Here is a 24198-nt window from a genome sequence, read left to right on the forward strand (position 1 = left end):
AGCTAAATGGTAAACAAACATGGCACCACACCGATAAGGTAAGACAACACGTTTACATGTCGTTTTATATAGGCCTATGTTCTCTGACATTTATCCTAACGATATGAGGCGGTCTTTGTGGAAAAAAAGCTTGTTTAGTGGACTAACTTTGCACTTGAAGATTGCCCGTTCACTTACGTTTTAACAGGTCTGACGCTACTATGCGCTCCGGCTGTATCTAGGCTAACGGCTAACATGCTAACTATTATTTTTATGTCAGTAGTCACTTGAAACAAATTTATGACGATAGGGGACAGGTTGAAATAAACCGAAATTTCCCTTTAACTGATTTTAGGTGACCCTTTAAAGTCTCACCAGAACTCTATCACAACTCCACACCATCTGTTTAATAAAGTAACAGCTTTGATTTCATGGTATCATGAGGTCAGATGCTATGATAGAAGCTGATTTCACCCATAAGGCCTTGCTGCGTTCATGCTGTGTCATGATCACCCCTACAGGTTCATGTTTCACCAGGGACCAAAATACTCCCCGGAGCCGAGTAAAAGATGGCAGAGACACGGCAGCACACTCTTCATAGGCTGACATGACTTATTGATTAGAGAGTGTGTGAATCATTGATAGCCTGAGTCCTGAGGGACTTTGTTATATGTCAGATGTATCCATGTAAACTGTGGGTGTGACTGTAATGTGAGAGTGTTTCAAATAAAGTCCTCTCAAGATGGTTTCACAACGAGGAGGAGGCGTCGTGCAGCATCTGGCATGTGTGATGCGTTTGTCACCATGCAGGCGGAGAAAAAGCACTTTGTGAAAAGTTTATTGTCTAATAAGACACACACACACACACACCCAGAAATACACGCAGGTTATGTATGGAGCCCCAAAGTGCTTCATATGAAATAAGTAAATATATAAATAAAATAGGAAATAATAAAGTAAATGAAACAATGATTTATGTTTTTGTTATTAAAACCCATTATAATGAAGTGTTAAAGTCTTACAGGGGTTGTTTTTTATTAATATATCAAACTTGGCCTTTTTTAAAGGTGGTAATCTAATACACCTTGACTATCTCCTCACTGGCTGTCTGTTGAGTTCAAATGTCAGTAATCTTTCTCTAGAATAACCGACTCCACCTTTAAAGGTTGTTTTAATTCAATGATAGCATTTTCTCTGAATGACATGTCTTCCATCATAAAGTCACTACTCCCAACCTTTCAGCTAATCACATCTACATACCTGCCTCTAAAGAAATAATCTCCTTGACACCACTATCATGGAGAGTAGAATAAATGTTATTATAGGTGACACGATAAAAAAAGTGTCACTGGGTGAAAAAAAGCGGATTTTGAAATAAAAATGTATGTTATGAAAAAAGCATTATATCTTATGAAAACTTTTATTGTAAAAACAAGAAAAGGAAAATAGCATTTTATAACAATGAGTTGTATTTAAAGTCCAGTGTGTAGGATTTAGGGACATCTGTTGGCAGAAATTGATATAAGTTTCATAACTATGTTTACATTAGTTTATAATCACCTGAAAATAAGGACCGCTGTGTTTACGTTACCTTTGAATGAGCCGTTTATATAAACATATGGCGCAGGTCCTCTTTAATAGAGTCCGCCATGTTGTTTCTACAGTAGCTCAGAAGGGACAAATAGAACACCATTTAGTTCTCTTACATGCTTGGCACAGGGGAGAAGTTTCATTTCTGCAACCTCGCCTCTAGGGGCTGCTAAATCCTACACACTGGACCTTTAACACAGAACACCTTCATACAGGCACATAGGAAATATATTATTAATGTTCATGTTTGTATGTATAGATGGATTGCCCTGTTAAAGGGTTTTACTGGGGGGAGCTTTTCCTCATCTGCTGTGGGTTTTGTATGTTGTACAGATTGTAAAGCTCCCTGAGGTAAAGTATGATTCATGATATTGGGCTATATAAATATATAAAACTGAATGTAATTAATGTGTGGTTGTGTGTAAAAAGATAATCATATATGTTTCACATTCAAACAACCTGACATGGACCCTCGGTGTAATTGACGTCATAATGGAAAGAAATACCACCAAGCTTTTTAAATATTGAACATTTTATTCCAATTTTAAGTAAATGGTGTTGAAATTCTGAAGTAAAGGTTTTTAATATCAACAGGACCTTTGCATTTCAATAGAAACACTTTACATGCCTTCATCCAGTGACAATGAAAAGCTTCCTTATAAAGTTTTTTGTCATTTATTTTTCATATTTCCCTTGTAAGAAATAGTTCAAGTATAAAAATTCCCAACAGTGTAAAATAGCCCATCTGATGAATATTAAGCAAAAGAAGCACAGCTACTGGAACCTCGACGACGACTATACATTCTAGTGGAGAAAGCAGCATTTTCGCTTGTTTTTTGTGAAAATTATTCGTTTTTCCTCTCGTCTAAACACAGAAGAGGCAGAGTACAATCTGCATGCAAACAGGCCTGCATTTAAATAAAGTTTCTTCCCTACAAAAGGCATGAAGCTAATATTTAATGTCATGTTCTAAAGAATCAAAAAGATAAAAAATAAAAGTACAGTGCACATAACAGTATCTTAAATAACTCCTACATCGACATTTTTGGTTGAGTATGTTAATAATAATAATAATAATAATAATTATAATAATATTATTACTAAAACTAATCAATAACTTATATATGCCTTGAGATGAGTACATAATAATATTATTAATACAGTACCGCCACTAAGTCTCTACTCTCAGAGCGTCAACATAGTCAACCCTCAAAAATAAATATCTTAAATAGTAGATTTCTCTCTTTTTTTCTGTTTTTCTCTTAAATAGCAGTAAAAATGTAAGGCACACAGACCAACATAACGTCAAAGAGTCAAACCCCCGTCCTCTCCACCCCACCTGGTGATCTTGACAGACATGAGGCAGGCCAGTTGTTGGGGTGGCTTTGGTGAAAGTGTGTGTTTGTGAGTGTGTACCTGACACCAGACTACAGCAGCACAGAGGTGGAAGTGCTGACAGCTGCAGGGCTGCATGACCGGGGGCTCTGCTGTGGGGCTCTGTGTTGGGTGGAGGGGTGTGAAGTTGGTTCCCAAATGGGCCCGGCCGGGGATTAAAATGTGACAGCTCAACAAACGAGCACAAGTGATGCGTTCTTTCCAGAGTGATCCGTCTGTGTGGCGCTGGAGCGGCTCTGTCCACCCCCACCAGCAGCTGCTCTCTCCCTCTTTCTTTCTCTTTTTCTTTCTCTCCATCCCAGAGCCGGAGAGAAACACAACTGTGCCGCCTTTGTCTTTGACTGCTATGTGTGCAACTCTGGATGCATGTGTCCGTGTCTGTGCGAGTGAAACATGTGGAAAAGCGACTGATTTAGTGTTTCTCATTGTCTGAAGCCATTTTCAACCTCTCTCCTTTTGTCAGTGCGTTTGTTTTGTTTGCCAAGTCCCCCTTTAGTCCAAGAATCAAGTCAGAGTTGATGACATTTTCAGTTTTTTGTTTCTTTTCTTTGTTTTTGTTTTTTTTTTCTTTTTGTGTCCTGGTGATTTGTTTGCTTTGCATAGGTCAAGAGGTCGAGACACAGAGTAAAAAAAAAGGGACATTCAGCATCAGGAAGATAAAAAGGTAGTTCTTTAAATATGTGTGACACGACGAGTTACGACTCCTCGACTTCCTGACAGAGGTCACATAATAATAGCTAACACGTTGGAAACGGTTCCATTTCCCTGATTATCAGAAAATAATAACTCCAAAAATGCACTTGAAAAGACAATAAGAACAAGAAGAGCCCCCAATGTGTAATAATAACAATAATAAATATAAATGTTATGAGGGCATCAAATAACCGAAAACACTTGTGGAAAACCACAAGTGAAAAAAAGAGAACAGTTTCCTAACCTAACGTTAAAGACAGCAATAGGACTTAAAGGCTTAGTTTAACACCTATACCAACCACAGGGATTAGTTCCTGCTTCTCTTCTCTAGAAATAAGTACTCTACTACAATGATAATTGTAATGATAATAATAATAATAATAGTAATAACAACAACAATAATAGTAAATCACTTTCCATTATTTGTTCTGCGACTTTTTTTCATTTTCTGTTTTTTGGTAGAAGCACAGCAAGTTGGAAAGTTACTGTAAAAAGTTCCCACCTCACCATCATCATCACTACCACCACCATCATCACCACCACCATCATCATCATCACCTTTTTAAAGCAACCCTGCCTCTGAGTCGCTGACACGCCCACCCCCCCTAAGGCCACTCCCTCTTTCTTTTCCTTTGCTGCTCCTTCTCCTGACCAATCAGCTGTGGCTGGGGGAGGGCCTCCTCTCTCTGCATGTCCAGTGGTTGCAGTGGCTGCTATTGCATGCGGTCGGCTTGCAGCTGCTGAGGCTGGTACTGACCGAAGGCTGCGGCTGCAGCAGCGGCTGAGCCCGGGGCAGCTGTGGCTAAAGGCTGCTGGACTGCGTAGCCGTAACCAGCAGTAGCCACGTAGCCTGCGGCAGCAGGGGATGCGGCGTAGGGATATTGCTCATATGCAGCTGCAGCGGCAGCGTTGGCCGCGGCTGCAGAGTACTGCGCATAGGCAGCTCCGGTGTAGTCGATGTAGGGGGAGGAAGCAGTGGCGGGTGCAGCAGCTGCAGGTTGCACATGAGGGATGACCACACTAGGCTGAACGAAGGCCTGAGGGTACACATAGTGGGCCGGGATGCTGTGAAACAGACACAGATATGACAGATTAGTTTGATTTGCCCTGTCTGAGGATAACAACACCCACCCTAAAACCCAACTCCATCACACTGCGGCCAAGCGCCCGCCCACCACCCAACCACAGTCCAATCCACCAGTCAAGAACACCAAGGAAATGCCTGCTAGTAGGGATTAGAACAATATAGGGTTGCCAAAATAGAAATCTCTCTGTGAAAGGAAGACTGGAAGGTGAGGAAAACTTTGAACACCTCAAATCTACTAAGAAATTACATTTGTATGAGGTGATGATGTCATTGTTTTTACGGGATACAGCATGGAACGTATTTCCTGTTTTGGTCAGTTTTGTGATTGTGGAGGCAGAACGACAGAAAAATTTAAAAAGTTTTGGATGTGTAACCTGCAGCTCGTTTGTCCGTCACATGTGGATTTGGCTCTGGTGCCGTTCCCCTGCCTGCTGGAGGGCGAGCGGGTGGGGAGGTAAGGGAGGGGAGGCTTACAGTGCCGGGGGGGCAGGGGTGCGGACAGAGGAGATGAGCCCAGGGAAGCATTGTGAAAATGTCACTGCCACTTTGACAGCTGGACAGTTTTCAAAAAGGGACGCTGCTGGCCATTTCCCCCTCTGTGTCGGGACAAAGAGCCGGGGAGGCAGCAGGGTGAGCCGGGACTAGGCTCCGCACCCAGAGGGATGTTTCAATTAAATAAACAATTATGAACAATGAGCACATTCTGCCCTCCATGACATAGCCTTATCCCAACCCCCCAGACTCTATAAGGTTTGGAAACTCAGTCGGACAGCAAGCATGAGGGGAGCTTTGGAAATTTACACTAACTGTTCAGAGAAGTGTCAGCTTTTGACTGGGGGTGGAAGGAAGAAGAAAAAAAGCTCTGAATGTGAATTTCAGTCTTTGGTGTCCTGAAAAACAGCCCTCCCTTCACTTTAGAGATAAAAGTAGAGTCAGATTTCACTTTAATTCAAATGGAATGAGGAGCATCAGGCTTGAAAGAAACAATTTGATATTTGTTGCACAAAGCTCCAACGACAGCTATGTGACTGTAGGAGAGTTTAAATGAAGGTGGCTCAAAAATCTGTTGAGAGAAGATCAAGGAAACCAAATATAATGGATGAACATCAGGTGGTTACATTTTTGACTCTGGATCAGAAGAGAAAAGAGGAGGTGCAGGAAAAGTTAAAGGTTGAAAGGCAGGATCTATCGTGGCAACCCTATTGTGAGCACTCCATTATCCAATCCAATCCACATCTCAACCGAAAACAGTGCGTCAGGAGAAAAACAGGAAAAACAAAACAACAGCAAGGCGTCAGAGAGGAAGAAATATATAAAAATAGTCCACCTCGACTAGACTGATTACAGAAACGACAACAAAAACAAGGGCACAGCACAATCACTCAACTTAAAAGAAAAAAAAAGAAAGGGAGGGGATAAACTGAGTAAGTGGGCATGTAGAGGTTTGGTGTGGCTGTCAGTAAAGGCCAAAGGTCAATGTTAAACACATACTAATTAGAAAATCCTCAGAAACAGTGTTTTTATCATCATGTGACACTGAAACTATCCCTTGAAGCTCACACTAATTAAACTTTAGAGGACACCATCTCTAAATCTCCCATTAAACAGTGGAGAGACATTTACTATCTATCTATCTATCTATCTATCTATCTATCTATCTATCTATCTATCTATCTATCTCTGGGTTTTCTCACACAAAATTTGTACACTGGTTTAACACAACTATTGTACAATATGAGAACACTGTACTTGCATTTTTTCAAATCAGTTAAATCAAATTAAATGTGGCAAAAGCACGATGGACTGTGAGGATTACTGATGAGGTTTAAAGCACCAAATCATGAATATTCCAGGTGCTGTATTTTATGCCTGCTGTGCTTGCAGATGCATCAATTTTTTTTAAATATATTCTGTTTAATTAAGTCCTACTGCAGTTAAATAGTAAGTCATACATGTGTCTGTGCTGTACAGGTGACATGTAAGTGGAATAATGGTCACCAAGCTAAATTTAACTGGCTTGATAACACTGCTTGTGAAGTTAGACTGGCTGTATGATAACAGGACTGTGCAGAATACTTGGATGAAACAAGTTCCCAGAACAGATAATTATCCGATTAAAATGCCAATATCCGTTATCGTGATGAAGGAATATCCTCATTTGAGTACCTGCGTTTAATTGCTTACTCTTGTGATCAAACATGATCTGGAGCTCAATTCTGAGGCTGTTCTGTAAATAGTTTTCTAATAATAGTAAATATAGCATCTTGATCGGCCGTATCAATGTCAGGTCTCAATAACAATTTCCAGTTAGGCCCCACCCATTTCAGTTTAAACCACACCCACTTCTAATTTGAACCCCACCTGTTACAAGTACAGATACGGATACAGATAATTTAGTTGGTTAAACAGATACAGAATAATGGTGCACTTGCTCATCCCTAGTACTGATTTAGATAAACAAGGTGGAGAAATTTTCTTTAGTCAGTCACCTGTACAATGAAAACCACCACCACCTTTTTACAGGTTGTGGGGAGTATAGAGCCTATCTGAGAAAACAAAGTTATAAAAAGAAAAAATTCATGGCCCTGGAGAGAGCTGTACAAATCTGATAAATTCAATGTTAGTTGGGGCACCAGGTTTTATAACTTCTCTGGTTCTGCTGAATTGATTATTATACTTTAAAAAAATTGTCTAGTGTTAGGCAACAAAAGCCAGGCCGAAAGGAGCTATAGCAAACTGAGGTGTTGAGGAAATTACAATTAGAGAGACAGGCAGGGATCTTGAGTTGAGAGTATTTGATCCAGAATTTGAACCTGCCAGGTTGGATGGGAGATTCAAACTGTGGGTCAGAAGAGGTATCATGTCTCTCTGTTCGGTCATCTCCAACAAAAAATTACAGAGCTATCGGGATATATCAAAGACATTTGGACTGGAAAAAGCAGGACTTCAACAGATACCTGCAAGTTAGGGATGACTTCAATAAAAAGTTTCAAAGCTTAAAGATAAACGGACAATGGGAGATACTAAAAAGTTAGTTTTGAGACTGTACGGAAGTATTCAAATTTCAAAGAATCATTCTACAAGATATATTAAACAAAAATGAGAGAAAGAATCGGACATACACAAATCAAAGGAGGACTGGACAGAGATGTGTGAAACACAGGCAACTACTGCAAACTCAAGGTCCCTGAGGGAGTTTGGTTGGAAAAACCTTGTGCAATTCTTTATGACCCCGAGACTAACAGCACTGCGAGCAGGCCTACAGAGCCGGGGCTTCTGCTGGAGGCAATGCGGAACCTCACTGGCCAATCAGTATCATGTCTTCTAGGCATGCCTAAGAGATTGTAGCTGAGATTCATAAGATAGTTGGGATGGATTTAGTCTATTCATTTGTCACGTTATACTTTTGGCAAGTAGCAGGAAAGCCATAACTCGGGAATGGTTGCAAGTTGATCCTCCAAATTGGCCCAATGGCTGGGGATCATAAACCAAATACACTGTATGGAAAGACTTACATTTATTTTAAGACTTGAGATGGTAAAATGTACAAAATACTGGGAGAAATGGATTGTGTACAAACGCCGCTGAAAAAAGTGTCTGGACGTAAGTGAAAAATGCTCTGGGGTTTGACCTTGTAATGACGACCTCATGTTCTTTGTTTCTTAAATAAAGTTAGAAAAAAAAAATGCCCAGTGTGACTCTGCATTAATGGTATTAAAGAAACACCTAACATTCCCCATTGAAACTTTCAGTTGCACAAGTTTTAACAGCAGCTACTGTCTATGATTGACTGCAGAGCTCGCTGCTCAGACAGTAACTATTTTAACACTTTCCACTTTCAGTGGAATGTAACCATCTCCACTGCTCCCAAAATCAATCTCCTTGCTTAGTGCATTTTTGGGATTGTACCGTTGCTGTCTCCGATTTCCCACTACTACTGTATCTGTGGGATGGTAAACTAACACGCATATACAAGCACACACACACACACACACATAGCATAAGCTGAAGTTTTGTCCATGGGAAGCAAAGCTCTGGCTGACTCATCCAGTGTTGCCCCATAATAAGAAAAAACTCTTTTCCCTGGAGGTAGGCATGAAATAAGGAAATCAAATACACAGTAAGTTTATGGCTGTTTTGTTAAGCCTGCTGGGAGCTATAGTGTGACGACTCATTGTGTGTGTGTGTGTGTGTGTGTGTGTGTGTGTGTGTGTGTGTGTGTGTGTGTGTGTGTGTTCACTGGAATGCCATGTTCACACAACCCAGAGGTCATTAAAGTTCAAGGCTAAATAAAGATTCTCTGCCACCGTGCACGCCGTCTGCTGGGGGAGAGAGCACCAACGTACACTGAGGTGAGGGGATCTAATGTGTGTGAGGTGCGTGCGTTTCTGCATCATGAAAGTGTGAGGCAGCACACACCTGTCCTGCTTCGACAGAGCTGCTCATAAGACTTATGATATCATGACCGAGACACGGATGGACCCAGGATATGGTTTCACTTAAAGTACAGCCAGACTTGAGACATAATCCACACACAGAAAACTACTTGGATCAGACGTGAGTCCACCGAGACAGCAGACAAAGTCTTAAGTTCAAAATCCTAACTGGAAGATGCTAAATTTGAAACCTGCTCTCTGGTTGTTTTAGTTTCTGAGCAGTGTGAGGATGTGGCAACAATAAGCTGTTAGCTTCTTATCTTCTCACAGTTGAAGTCTTATAGACATTTATCCACCTTTCCATTGGTTGATTTGTATAGTTTTTAGCAACATACATTTTATGAGATGTACCTGCTTTATTCATCACATGACCTTTGTCAACATACTGTACAAAGGAGCTCTTTGACCATAATTTTTATGGGCCAAGAGGTGCTGCTGGTGTCCTCTGATTGGTGAACTCTTCTTGGATTTATACATTTATGGTGTTTGACTAAATCAGTTTTACATGATGATGGTGTAAAGGTCTTTACACACCAGGGGCATGATGGATAAATGACAGGATGGAACTTTGTCACTAAGATGAGTCAAAATGACCAAGCGTCCCTTCCAATTCTTCCCTTTTTTAAGGCACTTTTTTGGGAATTGTTCTTTATCCAATCTGAGGGTCTACGGGTTGTCATTTCCTATACAGATTGTGAACAGGTTCAGGATTTTGGGCTTCCACTGGAGCTGAAACGCAATGTAAAAGTTTATCTGTGAGGAATACAAACCTAAGCATACACGGCTTTGGAAACTAACTGATTACTGGAGACCAAATTATCTGCTTGAATCTAACAGCATTTTAAATTAACACTGATACATAGCCATCCCGGTAAGTAAAAATAAACTATGATTGTTGACCAATATTGAGAAGATGCCATCTATATAAACCAACCTGACAGTGGTGTGAGATTGGATGGTCACGCTGATTGGCTAATCGTTAGTCCTGCAGCCCTCAGTGGACCGATTGTTTTTCAATCGAGAAACACAAGTCACTCAGTGCAGTGGGCAGATTCAAAGGCCTTATCCCAGCTGCCAGAAGAAATGTGGGCATTGTACGTTTCTGCAAACCACGGATATATTTTTCAATTTCTGACATGTGGGGACGGTGAATGGCATGACACCTAGGCGAGACAGCTGCTAAACTGCAGGCCACTGTGCGGGCCAACAAACAGCAAAAATGGTTGGTTTTAGCAAGACATTGCAACACTTCCACCGTAAACTGCGGCATCAAAACTTGGAGGGTTTTTTTGTTTGTTTTTTTGCCAGGCATTCTGACATTTCCAGCCATGATTGTGCCTCCAAAACCAGGTATTTTAAGCCAAAACATGACCTTTTCATAACAATGACCAAGTGTTTTTTGTGCCAGAACATAACCAAATGTTAACCACAGTGTAGTTGAAATGCAAATAAACAGTTAAAGTTTCACTATATCGGCTACATAACAATGTACACATGTTACATATTCGTGGTTTGCAATGTACAATGCCAACATTTATTCCGGTGACTGGGTTTAAGGTCTGGACGCAGGCCGTGATTAGTACTTTAACCTGTTTTGTATGGTCAATACTTTTGTCAGTAGTGAACTTTTAAATGTGTACACAGCATTTTCATTATGTTATCATGAGAGGCAAACTGACGGATGGCTGTAGTTCATATCAGATGGTTAAGATGTATGTACAGTAAGTGCACATGGAATGGCTGTATGTTAATGTGGCCCCTAAAACACCCACTCTGGCCCTGTTTCAATGGCCCCTGCTCTGCTCTTACATGATAGAGAGAGATGGTCCAGCACCCTCAGCAGACCCCCCCAACACACACACACACACACACAACACAGAGCTTCATGCGACTGCAGCGTCAGCATTCGGGGCTTTGTGTGGCACAATGGGAGCGCTTGTTTTCCTTAACACCACGAGCCCATGTGACGAAAGCTCGCTCCGAGAGAATGAGGGAGAGAGAGACATCCAGACATTTGTTTGTGTCACACTGGAGACTTTGGAACTATGTGAGTGGACAAAGACATGTACACTTATACAAACACAATAAGAGCACATACTCATTATGTACCGATGCAATCAGACATGTACACACATATTGCTGGAGCTCACATCATAACTGTGGTCATTCATTCATAAGACATCCACATCTCTGATGGTAAATGGTGCTACGTGACCACAAGTCTCGCATATGTGGTGTGTAGAGAAGAGCGAGGACAAAGAGACATAGAGACAGGAAGGAAGACAAGAGAATTGTAATAAACTAGGAAGTTGTTGCTGCTGCTGCGTCGTGTTAATGTGAGAAACTGCTAGTAACACCAGGAAGATGCTGTAAGCACACACAAGCAGTGATGGGGTTTGTTATTGTTGAGGGAATAATGTGAGGAATGGGAGTAAGGAAAGGAACTGGGGAAAAATAAATAAATAAATCACACAGAAATTCACCACTCACTCCAACAAGACAGCCAAAAAACACATGAAACAGCACATCCTGTTAAACAAAACAGGTCAAAGCTAAAAGCAATTAAAAAAAACTTTGCTATTCCTCGGCAAAGTTAACACGCTTCCACAAAAAAAAGGAAAAAGAACACCCCAAAAATTCAATCAATCCAGCTTTTTTTTTTTTTTTTTTTTTTGTTCATTAAAGTAAGAAAGCACACGGTTTAGCTAACAACACCACTTCATAACCGCACACAAAGCTCTAAGTTCTATTCAAATAAAATAAAAAAACAGGTCAAAACCCACGTACATGCATCTATAATCACCATTTTCAGAGCTTGTTTGTGTGTGTTTGAGTCTACAGGTTATTCCTTTCTCTGATCTGTGATTACGTTCGCAGAACTATTCCACAAACCAGCACAGTTAGCTTAACCGAGAGCGAGCCTGTCGGACCAGAGAAAGATAGATAACATTGAGTCAGGCTGGAAGTTTCCATCATTGTCCACTCAGCACACGCACACACACACACACACACACACACACACACACACACACACACACACACACACATATTTTTACAAACAGGCAAACCTAGAAAAGGCAGTTTGACTGGCTTTTTGGTGGACAGTGATAAAGCTTCATTCAACTTCCTGTCCACCTCTAATTATCAGTCATCAGTTATGTTTGGGTTGGAAAGGAAGATTTAAAAAAATCAGACTGATAGCATCAATTATCACACATTAAACTGAGAAAGATCAAATAAAATAATGTTTAAAACATACACAATAAAACATGTCTGAATAAATAAGACTCTACATAAGCAATGTGTACGTCCCAACATCCCTCTACAATACATGTGGACTCCTCAGTACTTACCCATAAGGCCTTTGGATGAACGCTGGGTGAATTTGGGGCACACCAAAGGTAAAACCTGCAAAACAGAGGAACAATGTAAAAAAAAAAAGTGAATCCAGAGAGCAATGATTTATTCACGGATAGACCTAATATGCTCCTAACATGTTCTTACATCTGCCGCAGCGACCTACAAAACAAACAAACCCTGAGGTGAAACTCAGGAAGGACTGACTTGATTTTCTTGTTTGCTAATAAAACCAACTCAACACTTGGTGATTCCCAAAGACTGTGGGAACACAGAGACACACGTTGATTAAATGTGCTGTCTGATTTATTAATTTTGAAAATCTGCTCTTTGAACGACTCCATCTGCACGTCTGACACACACATTTCTGTAGAGTGTTAAGGAAATTTTGTAGTTTTTGGATCGGTGGTGTAGTGGAGGGTATATACAGGTTTACGCAGTATACCCACCTGTCAGCAAAAAAAGCCACTGGAATATACAGGAGAGAATACCCACTTCCTCCTTGTTAACCTACCTATCTACCTAGCACACCCACTTCATCAGCTACCACTACACCACTGTGTTTGATCTTCATTTGGCTGTCTTTACCTGGCTGCATCACCCGAGGCTTGGCCCCCAGGTACGCCAGGTTGACGTTGGCCTTCCTGCCGTCAATTATCGGGTTGGGGTCCTTACAGGCCCGGTCTGCAGCTGAGCGGTCTGCCATCGTCACCTGACGGAGGAGTCAAAAACACAGAGCATGAGGTGTGCACATGGGCTTCATTTTCCTGCTGGTTGGCTTAACAGCACACAGTTATGTATATAGACTACAGCATCAGCAATTGATGTGAGAGCGTTTGTAAGAAAGAGGAAAACATTATTTTGTTCACAGGTGTGTGAGTGCATGTTAGTCATCTTTCTGTGTGTGTGTGTATGTCTGTACGTGTGGCCTGCAGCAAGTATTTGGCAGCACACACACACATCCATCACTTTCATGTGGATGTGTTGAAACTATCAGCAGTGAATGGGAGCCAGGCTGAGATGACTGGCTGAACGTGGCTCCCTTATCGCTCCCGTTACAGTCTCCACTCAGAGCTTCATTACCTGGCATCTCTCTTTTCTCACACTCTTTTACCAACTGAGGCCACTGACCTAGCCGAGAGCATTTTTTAGGAGAAAAGAGGATGAATGATGCATGAATATGGTGATGCTACAGCAATAAAGAGAGAATTTAAATAAAAGTTGGAGTAAATACACTTCAGTTTTAATGAGAAATGTTAGTTTGGACATACAAATACAGATATCTGTGCATGTCAAAGGTGACTGTGCAACTTTGTACATCATCTACTGGCAGTATGTGCCAAAGCTACTTCAAACATATTAAATAGTCTGTGAAGAGGCCATATAAGGAGTCTAGATCTCTGTTTAAGCAGCCCTGTTATGTGTATTTAAACATCTGTTATACATGAATTAACTTAAAGGAGCGATTTTGAAACACGCTGTCTGTATGGAGCTGCTTTATGTCTCTACATCTGTGTCTGAAATGTTTGTCAGGATTTATGACAAGTGGGAGTAAAATATTTAAGTTGTAAACAGCTTTGAGATGATGAAACCAGTGTGAGAAACCTGCTCTGTAATATCAAGACATCACAGGTTTTTTCTCTCAGCCCACCAGAGCTGTCACTGTGAGGGCAGCTCACTTTAAAACGTGTCAGGGCGCATACCAAAGCGCAACAAGTTGGTGGGTGCTGGATTGCAACAGAAGCCAATGACAAATTTAAGCAGGGCCTTCTTATCAAAACATAAACACCCCATGACTGCAGATAAGTTAATGTTAGTCCTGATGTTGGGACAGACAGCAACAGCCGCGCACTTTAACAGAGACGCGTCATCATGACTGGATTTTCCCCCACATGCGTAAAATTTAATTTCTGTGTAAAAGTGGGAGACGTGTTATTAATATTAAGTCATACTTACGAATCCATAACCCCTGGACTTGCCCGTCTGCCTGTCGGTAATGACCACCGCTTCTTCAATCTCACCAAACACCTCAAAATATTTCCTGAGACTTGAATCCGTGGTGTGGTAGGGAAGACCCCCGACAAAAATCTTCGTATAGGTCGTGTCCTTTTGCGTGGTGTGCATCGTTAGTGCAAAATACAATAAATAGGAACAATAAAAAAAAAGAATAGTGCAATGTCTCCTTATCAGTGATTCTTTGGCTGAAGAGAGAAAGAGAGATCAGCTGGCTCTGTAACTTTTTCTTTCAGAAGAGAAAACACAACAAAAACTCGACAAAAAATGAAGCCTGGAGGTAGATTTATCTTCCGACAGTTAAGAGGAGAGTTGTATGGAGCGGATTGTCCCCACAGAGACCATCAGGTGTTTCCAGCTCTTCTTGGTTAACTCTGCTGTCTAACTAAATAGGTTTGGGACCCATTCCTAAAAGCGCAGCTCCTAACTCCACCCAGCTCTCAGTCCCCATCTCTGCCCGCCCACCGGCGCGCACAAACAGCTGGGAAACCTGCACAGCGTGAAACACTGGAGCTCCTTCACACATAAGGATCCTCTAGTAGAATCACGTTTAATTAACCATAAGGTGGCAACAAAACCTGATTCCACTGATTATATGCTGAAGACAAAGAGGAGCAGGATAGTAGCATCTGAAAGAGTGTTCATTTATTTTTTTCTCTCTGGTGAAATAAACACAGAACAGACTTGGACTTCAGTGGAAATGCTCTGTTCTGTCTCTGTGGGCTTGCATGGATAAGGTCATAGGGCAGACAGATCGCAGCAGCAGTGAGCAGACAGACAGGTGCAGCTTTGAGGCGCTGCTGGAAGGATCAGCCGTCAAGAATCCACTTGTGGGGGGCTGGAAGAGTTCTGGCAAGTTTGTGTCCATGCAGACAGCCACGAGGCATAGTTGTGCCCTAAGTTTGAAACTTCGGAATTCAAGTTTCCAGTTCATATCTATTTCTTTTTGGGGTCATTTGGATGAAAAAATTGTGCTGAATCAATCCTTATTATCCTATCAACACGGTGATCACATTTCAAGAATTAAATCAGGTGAGAACTGACTTCAAAGGGGACAAATGCGTCTTGCGTCACAGAATTGCGCACAGCTATTATAACAAGATACCGATCAGGTCAGAAATCAATTCAATCAGGAGCCTCGGAACATCAATGATTCAAATAACCTGCCTCTTCTGCTGTGGGCTGACTGCTGGGTGGATCGTTGGATAATTCACCCCCAGTAATGTGAGAGGAAACTCTGCTGTCTGTTAATCATTCATGGCGGTTCCGCTTCAGTGAGCGCGCTCCTCCTGGCCCACTATCCTGTCTAATCATGTAACATGGTGAGCTGACACATTTACGCACGGGGACATAATGATGCGTCATATTTGTTATGAAAAAAGTTGAGTACAATTCGTGTACTGCCAATTAAAAAAGGCCACGTGACTCAAGTCCATGCATTTATAATGTCAAAAAAACGATATATGGTTTTTTTTTTTTTTTAAATTGTCTGTAAATGAATGTGTGCCTGATTAATCAAGCTGTCCCCCATGTTTAGACTGACTGAACCGAAACCTGTGTTCCTAAAGATAAAATCTATGACTGGCACATCCATCTGAATGTGAACAGCCACCACAGGACTCCACATCACGACGAAATGCAACCTGATAGAATGTCTTTCTTTCTGCGGTGTCTCTGTTCACTCACTGTTCTATTCATGCAGCCACACGCGCTTTAAAGTCCGAGTGGAGTCTGACAAAAAGGGGGACCAGTATCGAGTTTCCCAGGCTCAACAATGGGGATCAGGTCAGGTTGCGTTCAATTGTTGTTTTCTGTTCATGTGCAGCATGCTGCTGACTAGTCTGAATCCTCTTCTACCTTTACAATAACACACTGTGGCCCCTTTGGAAGCTTTAATTATACTTAATTACCAACAAGGGCGTAGGTTTAGTGTCTATATTGGAGGGAACAGCTATGAAATGGGGGGTTAGGGGTCCTAAAACACAATATTTGCTACATTCTGGTGATAATATAAGCACTAGTTTGTGTCTTTTCTGTGTCAATTTGTGTTGTAAATGTCTATAATATTAAAGTAAGGCGCTACTTAAGCGTTTTAATTGGGAAGGGGGACAAATACACGTTCTAAATATTAAGGGGGGCATGTCACCTGTGGGCCCCCCCCAAAAGCTACGCCTATGATTACCAATAATCTTCAAAAAATATTCCACAACTCGACACCACATGTAGGAGTAAATATGTATTTTTTACTTCTGATAAAGACAAAGGCTGCCATTATGGAAATCTGAAACTCTACTTTCATGCTTGTTATCCATTTGGCTGCAGCACACACACCTGTCAGGCAGAGGAAAGCTAAAGGTCAAAGGTCACCAGAACAGCTGAATAGCCACAGCTCAGTCACACCAAGGTCATACTCAACATTCCTCTCAGAAAAGTGTATCTAAAAGTTAAACTCTGAGTTAATGATCTCAAGTTTAAGATACTCATAACCAACATTTGGGAAAACTTTATTGATCAATAACAACTTCACTTTACACATCTTTTCTTTCCCAAAAACCTCCTCATCACGGAGGTGCACTGACTACAGGCAGCTGCGACCTTAGCCCACTGAAACAGCGCCATCTTACGTCCAACAGAACAAGTACATCCTTTACGTGCAGAATGAAACTCAACAATATTATCGTTTACATTTCAATGTAAAACTAAATTCTTATTCAAATCAATTTTATATGTTGGCAAGAAGTCTTTGTCATATTTATCAAAGCCTTTACTGAGGTACATTGCATTGCTTTGGAAAGAAAACCCTCATATTCCGTTACACCTGTTACTGAGCTACAATATTATTACAACAATTAATGAGCCGACACACTTCCAGGGCTCCAGACTAACTTTTTTTAGTCAGAGCACTGCAGCCCCTAACTGAAAAATTTAGGAGCACAAGCATAAAAATTAAGGGGCACACCTTAAATTGTCCTGCAACACAATTATTCACACTTTTGGCCATTTTAACTGCATCATAAACTATATGTAGTCTGCTGTATATTAACATTCGACTGTTTTAACTATTGAAGTATTCAGCATCACAGAGACATGTGGTCAGTGGGGCGAGAGGATTCTTAAAATAACATCTGTACAGATATGAAGCCCTGACTAATGAAAGCTGTTGTCTTGTATTTTTTTCCTCTGAAAATATTAACCTTATAGTCAAACACAATGTATTTAGCCTGTGTAGTTGAGAGATAGGTCTGCTCTGCAGCAGCAAACTGATATGATGCTGATTTACATGAGAATTTGTGTAAAATGGAGGTTGAACCATGGACATAAATTACAAATCGCCTGTAAAGCACTTTAATAAATCTATCTATCATAATTAAAACAATTGGAGACTGAGAACAAACTGACATATGAGTCTGATAATATTTTAATTAATCAACACCATATCGGACATCATCATCATATCCTGTTTCTGTGACTTCCTGTACGGACTGAAGGCTGTCGAGAAACTGTCCGGCTGAATCCAAATGTCCACACTTCACTGCACTTGCAGACTCGTGGCCTTTGCTGGCGTGTTCCAAATCTACAAGTCATCCAGTCCACAAGGGGCCTCAAGCTGACTTTCTGAGAGTCCGCTTGGGGTGCAGACTTCAGCAGACTTCACTGATTAAATAACCCACAATTCACTGCAATAAGTACGTGACATTGTGGGTTTTTCAACTGCAGAAAAAACAACAACTTACTAATATGTAAATAGTTATAGATAGTTAGGTCCATTAAAATGCTACTTGATTCAACCACATCATGATACAGAAATATGTTTAAGTCTAGGGTGTAGAAGTACTGAAAATGCATTTTATTATTGCGACCTATCAGGCTGAGCGGTGAAATAGGCTGAAAAATGTAAGTAATGCCCAATTTATTGAGTTATAATCCTGTCCTTATATAACATTTCTGTTTTTGAACATGTGCAGCCTGTTATAAAGAGATGTACTGATACATTTTTGTTTAGTCACAAAAAAAGTCTATACATGGGATTTATATCTTGATATCTGCAGGGGCAGTTCATCAACTTATATGTCATATATATGAATATGCCAGCAGCGAGTAAAACGGTCTCGAGGGCTGTCTATCAGCTGCTTGCAGTCTCTGCCCTCGCAGACTTTAAGTGATGACAGTAAATATGCCACACTATGTACAACTGAAGGGCAAGGGCTCAGTCTGCAGGTCCAGAGGGTGGACATTTGGATTCAGCCCCAGACTTAACCGCCTCCTGCTGCAGCTGCCTGCTCTCGTCCACTTTCCAGGTGAGGCATAGTTCATCTCGAAAGAGCCTACTGATGAGTGTAGATGATGTGATCCTCGCAGTTAACTTATCACTCACTCCTGGACACACACCTCGCTCCATTGTTTTACAACATGAACCAAAAAAGCCTGCAAATTTGTGGGTCGCACATGAGTGAGTAGTTGTAAAAAAGTACTCACATTGACTCGTCACAGTCCCTGCTGTAGACACAATGCTTTTTCATAAGGACACAAACAGTTAATGTCCACATTAGCTTGGTGTCATCTGTAGGGCCAGTTTTTAATACATCTTTCTTTTTACAAGTTTCAACAGGCCTTTTGTCTGTGCAAAAGGAATTACTTTGGCTCTCTTCTCTCTCTTTTATCCGTCTTATTGCTGATTCATGGCTCATTTTTGTAATGAATTAAAATATCTCCTCTTTGTCCTCTGCACGCTGAAAGCTAGAATCGCTCTCTAGCTCCCCCGAGGCTGTGAGGAGGAGCTGATCCTTCCTGTGCTCCTCCACCTGGGTTAACTCCACTTCCCTGTCACTATACTTACTTACCCTCTCTGCACCTTCCTCTTTGTTATTTCCGCTGTCATTTTTCACTCTCCATCCTTCTTCTGTGTCTACTCTAACTGTTACTTCTCTGCCGTCACCTCTGGACTTCACCTGCTCTCTGCCCTCGGCCGCCTCACTTGGGCAGCAAGGCAGTGGATCAAGGGGCTTTGGGGTGATCGGTGACTGTAGCTGCTCAACAGGGTTGTGGGCTGCGTCCTTGTCCTCCTCTGTGCTGGAGATGGGAGCAGGGCGCCGAGCACGGGCCGACTTGGTCCTCAAACCCTTCTTGAGCTCATCTTCCCTTAACTGTGAGAGAGGGAGCAGATGAGTGTGTGGGAAAACAATAAGATAAACTGTGAGAGAGTGAGAGGTGGTGTTCAGGTACATACACACACACACACACACACACACACACACACACACACACACACTCTACCTTGCGTCTCTCCTCAGCCAGTCTCATCTTCTCCTCAATCTCTTCTTTGCTGGGGAAACTTTGTGCCTTCTTGGCCTTCAGAGACTCCAGTCTGGCAGGAGGTCGTCGCCTGACCCCCTCCCCATCATCTAGCTGATGCACAGACACACAGACATACAGACACACACACACACAGCAGGGGGAGACAAAGAACAGACAACAATCTCAATAATACAGGTGAATGCACTCCCACTGAAACTGACTGACCCACCTACCTGTGAAAGATACCTCCTGTATGAATATGCACTTTGTTATTTATATTGAAAAGTACTATACAAATAAAGTTATTATTATATTCATTGATTTGTAATAAACTTTCTAATTTAGTTTTAAAATATAAATATTTCACAGAGTAATTGTATTTGTTATCATGTGCATGCTGACTTGGTACCCACCATGATACTATAGGCCTCTCCAGTCCCGCTGCACCTCTCTCTGCTCTGTCTCACTGGTATGATGCCCTGGTTCAGCAGCTCCTCCAGGATCTCACTGGACTTGGGGCGCTCTTGCACAGTGCTCTCCTGCTGCAGGAAGCCTGGAAGACAGCCAAACACAAACACTACAGGTTGTAGGTTTTCTCTACGGCATGTCACGGTGTGTTGTATTTATCTCACTCACCATTTCGTGTAATTCTGTCTGCATCACTTTCTCTGACAAGCTCAGATGTTAGAGGAGGAAGTTTTCCAGGCACTGTTCCAGGTAACACAGGGTTGTCTCTATTCTCCATCACCACCCCACTGTCTGTGGTGTCCTTTGACACGGCCGAGTCTCCACGACCATAAACCCTACTTCCTGTCTCATCCTGAAAGCACAGAGACACAATGTGAATGCAGAAAAATGGCACATACACCCTGACCTCATTCTGTATGGTAACCAAAGCATGATGTTGTCATGTTGGCGTCTATGTGTTGACACTTTGTCGTGAATACAGTAGCTCAGGAACAATAATGACACATGCACCACAAATTACATCATATCAGAGTCTGAAACCTACTTTACAGTGTAACAGTGTATTCTGTCACCATATATTTGCTAATATGATGTAATTGATATAGATTGAACCGCACAACAGCATATATATATATATTTTTTTTACTGGTTTTAATTATTTTATCTTTTTTATCTTTTAGCGGTCCATTTCTGCTCTCAACTATTATTTTATTCTTACTCTAATGGTTTTATCTTTTGTAATTTTATATTGTTTTAAACTAATTTTACTGATTACTTGATGGCCGTATGATTGTTTTTTTGCTCTGTGAAGCACATTGTGCTTCCACCTGGAATGAAATGTGCTATATAAATAAAGTTTTGCTTGCTTGCTATCTGAAGTAGTCAAAATTAGCTCGAGCTGGACTCACTACAGCATTAAAATGATGCTTACATTTCAGTGCATCAATAATGATAATAATGATCCAAAAATATAATGTTTCTGGTCTTATAAAACTCTATATCAGCAGCAAAATGAGCTACTTTTGATGCTGTATGTACATTTTGTTTGCAATATTTCTGTTCTTTTACTCATTCATTTTACTTGTTCAGCTCATGGTGCTTTTAGTCATTAAGGTCCTACTCTCTGGAATTATCTTCCACATGATCTACTGTCTGCTACAACAGTGTTCTCTTTTAAAAGCAAACTAAAAACGGATCGTTTTTCACAAGCTTTCAGAGTCTTTTTATTCGTTTTTTATTTGTTTATTTGTAATAGTATTATTATTATTGCTATAATCTCTCCCTTTTTTTAAGAATAATGATAATACTAGTCCCCTCTTATTTTGTTTGTTTTTATCATGTCCTGCTTGTTTTCATATATGTAATGCTTTATCATCTTATTTTTTGTTTGTCAAGCACATCTCAAGCACACTGAGTTTACGCTTGTCAAATGAAATGTGCTATATAAATAAAACTGACTTGACTTGACTTTAGGACTCAAGTGGCATTTTGCATGTACATAGACATCTCTGGCTGTGTCCTAATTTGTTCGATCTTCAAAACACTATCAGATATTTTTAGAATGAAAATTCACCCAGATCATTTGACAGCCATCTTTGGCATAGCAGGAGAGGACAGCAAGAATCTTTCAGGGTCTAAACTCAAAGTAACAAAATTTGTCACTTTATTAACACGGAGATTAATCCTTCCTTCCAGGGAAGTGGCACAACATCTCAAACTTGAGAAACTAAGACTCACATTAAATGGCTTTTCTGATAAATTTATGCGGATTTGGAATCCATTTTTGGACTATATAAAAGACTCAGCATGACGTGAGGTAAGTCATATTAATTCATTATTATGATTATTATGATTAATTAATTGATTTTTTTTCTCACATCTTGTAGCCAGTCACAATAGGATGGGCTCTGATTAGGCCTTTATCTTCTGCAACTGCCTGTTCCTTTGAAGGTTCTATGTGTATGTATGTAACGTTATCTGTATATGTGTATACTTATACTTATACTAATTTTTTTGCTTTTGTAATGCTGTATAGCAGTTTATACGTTGTTAAAAACCAATAAAAAATATGTCACAAAAATTAAGTCTCTAACGGAGACTATGTGGAAGCAGTAGAATTTCAAAGTGGAGTGGGTTTAAGACGATTTGAAGTATTTTAACATTGTGATATCGCTATTTTTAGCCTTTTGGTAAAGATTAAAAAAAATATTTTTTTATTATCGGCAAAGTTTTGTAAGTGTGTGTATTTTGATAGATATTTAAGTTAGTAAAAAAAATGTGACTCAGTGGTAACACCGGAACTGGCAACCTGGTATTAATTGGTTCTCCAAGGTCACAAAATGAATGGCACACAGATTTAACACCTGTAACGGCTCCTCATTATACTTCAATATGTGCCCTAAAGTGCTACCTGTGGCTGACTGTGATACATTATCGATACTGTTATCGACAACACATCATATTGTATCCCCCTTCACAGTTTTAGCTAACGTTAAACTAACAGAAAGTTAGTTACCTCGTCTCCCTTCGCCTGTTCCGGTGTCAACGGTCGCACCGTAGCAGAGGAGCTGGTACATCCCATAATCACCTTAAAGCAGCTGTGTGAAATAAGTCCACAAAAGTCACAAATGTGAGGTTTAAATACACCTTGGTGTGTGTTTCCTGTGCGTAGTGACCCCTGTAGCTTCGCATTCCTTCACACACAGTGTCCGTTGCTAAGGGCCGTTGCTATGGGCCGTTGCTACGATGAATCTGACCCGGTTAAAGAGGTGACACCCAGGAACAAGCTGCGGGTGTCAGAGTCAGGACACTACAAAACACCCTCCTCATACTCATGTTACAGTCCAGTCAGTCTATGGTTTGACCTCTTGGGACATCCAAATAACATTAAAAGTAGACCATCATACACTGAGTGGATCAAGGTAAATTCAGGGCTTTATATCTGGAGCCATTATGTCACAGCATCACACAAAGAAGTGCATATGTCTGCCTCTGAACATGATATTTTCTTACACCGATCAGCCAAAACATTAAAACCACTGACAGGTGAAGTGAATAATTTTGAATATTTTGTTCCAATGCATTGTTCTGCTGGGAAACCTTTGGTTCTGGCATTCATGTGGATACCACCTGACATGTTCCACCCACTCAAACACTGTTGCAGACCAAGTACCCCCCCTCATGGCAACAGTACTCCCCAGTAGCAGTGACCCCCCCAGCAGAAAAAAAGCAGCATGCCACTCTAATTAAACTGTTTAGAAATGGCCTGTGGAGCGTGACAAAAAGCTCAAGGTGTCGAACTGGCTTCTAAATTTCCCAGGTCCCAATCTGCTCAAGGATTCTTGTGATGTGCCAGTACCCCAGATGTACCCCTAATCCAAGGTGGGGCCTCCTTGGATCGGACTTGGCTCTGATCTGTCGAGGCATGACACAGGATCTCTGGGAGTGTTCTGCAGTGTCTGGCACCAGTGCGTTGGCGGCAGATCCATTTAGTCCAGTGGGTTGTGAGGTGGGTTAATGGCACGTGCCACAGATGCTCATTCAGATTGGGATCTGGGGAATTTGGAGGCCAGGTTGACACTTTGAGGTCTTTGTCACATTCCTTGGGCCATTCCTGAGCCATGTTTGCAGTGTGGCATGGTGCATTATCCTGCTGGGGGGCCACTGCCATTGGGGAGTACTGTTGCCATGGGGGGGGGTACTTGGTCTGCAACGGTGTTTGAGTGGGTGGAACATGTCAGGTGGGATGCAAAAGGCATTGTGTTTATTAATCACCTTCAGAAAGGCCTACAATCAATGGATAGTACTAAGCTAACTTGCTGAGGCAGCTGCGAAAAGACGATCAAGACAAAATGGCCAGGAAAACTGACAAAAGGGGGTCCTGTT

The 24198-nt window shown here is 41.2% G+C and overlaps 2 protein-coding genes across 2 annotated transcripts; both read right to left on the reverse strand.

Annotated features, from left to right (window-relative positions):
* Nucleotides 1-1894: 1894 nt before the first annotated feature.
* On the reverse strand, nt 1895-14957 carry rbm24a (RNA binding motif protein 24a). Its single transcript, XM_050033929.1, has 4 exons — nt 14494-14957; nt 13126-13249; nt 12534-12588; nt 1895-4722 (listed from the first exon to the last, which is right to left on the reverse strand). Exons 1-4 carry the CDS (start codon nt 14659-14661, stop codon nt 4371-4373), a joined length of 699 nt encoding a protein of 232 aa, XP_049889886.1. The 5' UTR covers nt 14662-14957; the 3' UTR covers nt 1895-4370.
* A 2134-nt stretch (nt 14958-17091) lies between these two features.
* On the reverse strand, nt 17092-23020 carry stmnd1 (stathmin domain containing 1). The gene is made up of 5 exons (XM_050033925.1): nt 22829-23020; nt 20482-20665; nt 20259-20398; nt 19825-19956; nt 17092-19694 (listed from the first exon to the last, which is right to left on the reverse strand). The coding sequence occupies exons 1-5, from the start codon at nt 22892-22894 to the stop codon at nt 19251-19253; spliced, it is 966 nt and encodes a 321-aa protein (XP_049889882.1). The 5' UTR covers nt 22895-23020; the 3' UTR covers nt 17092-19250.
* Between the last annotated feature and the right edge of the window lie 1178 nt (nt 23021-24198).

This window comes from Epinephelus moara, chromosome 22 (genome assembly GCF_006386435.1).
Source record: "Epinephelus moara isolate mb chromosome 22, YSFRI_EMoa_1.0, whole genome shotgun sequence".
NCBI lineage: Eukaryota > Metazoa > Chordata > Actinopteri > Perciformes > Serranidae > Epinephelus > Epinephelus moara.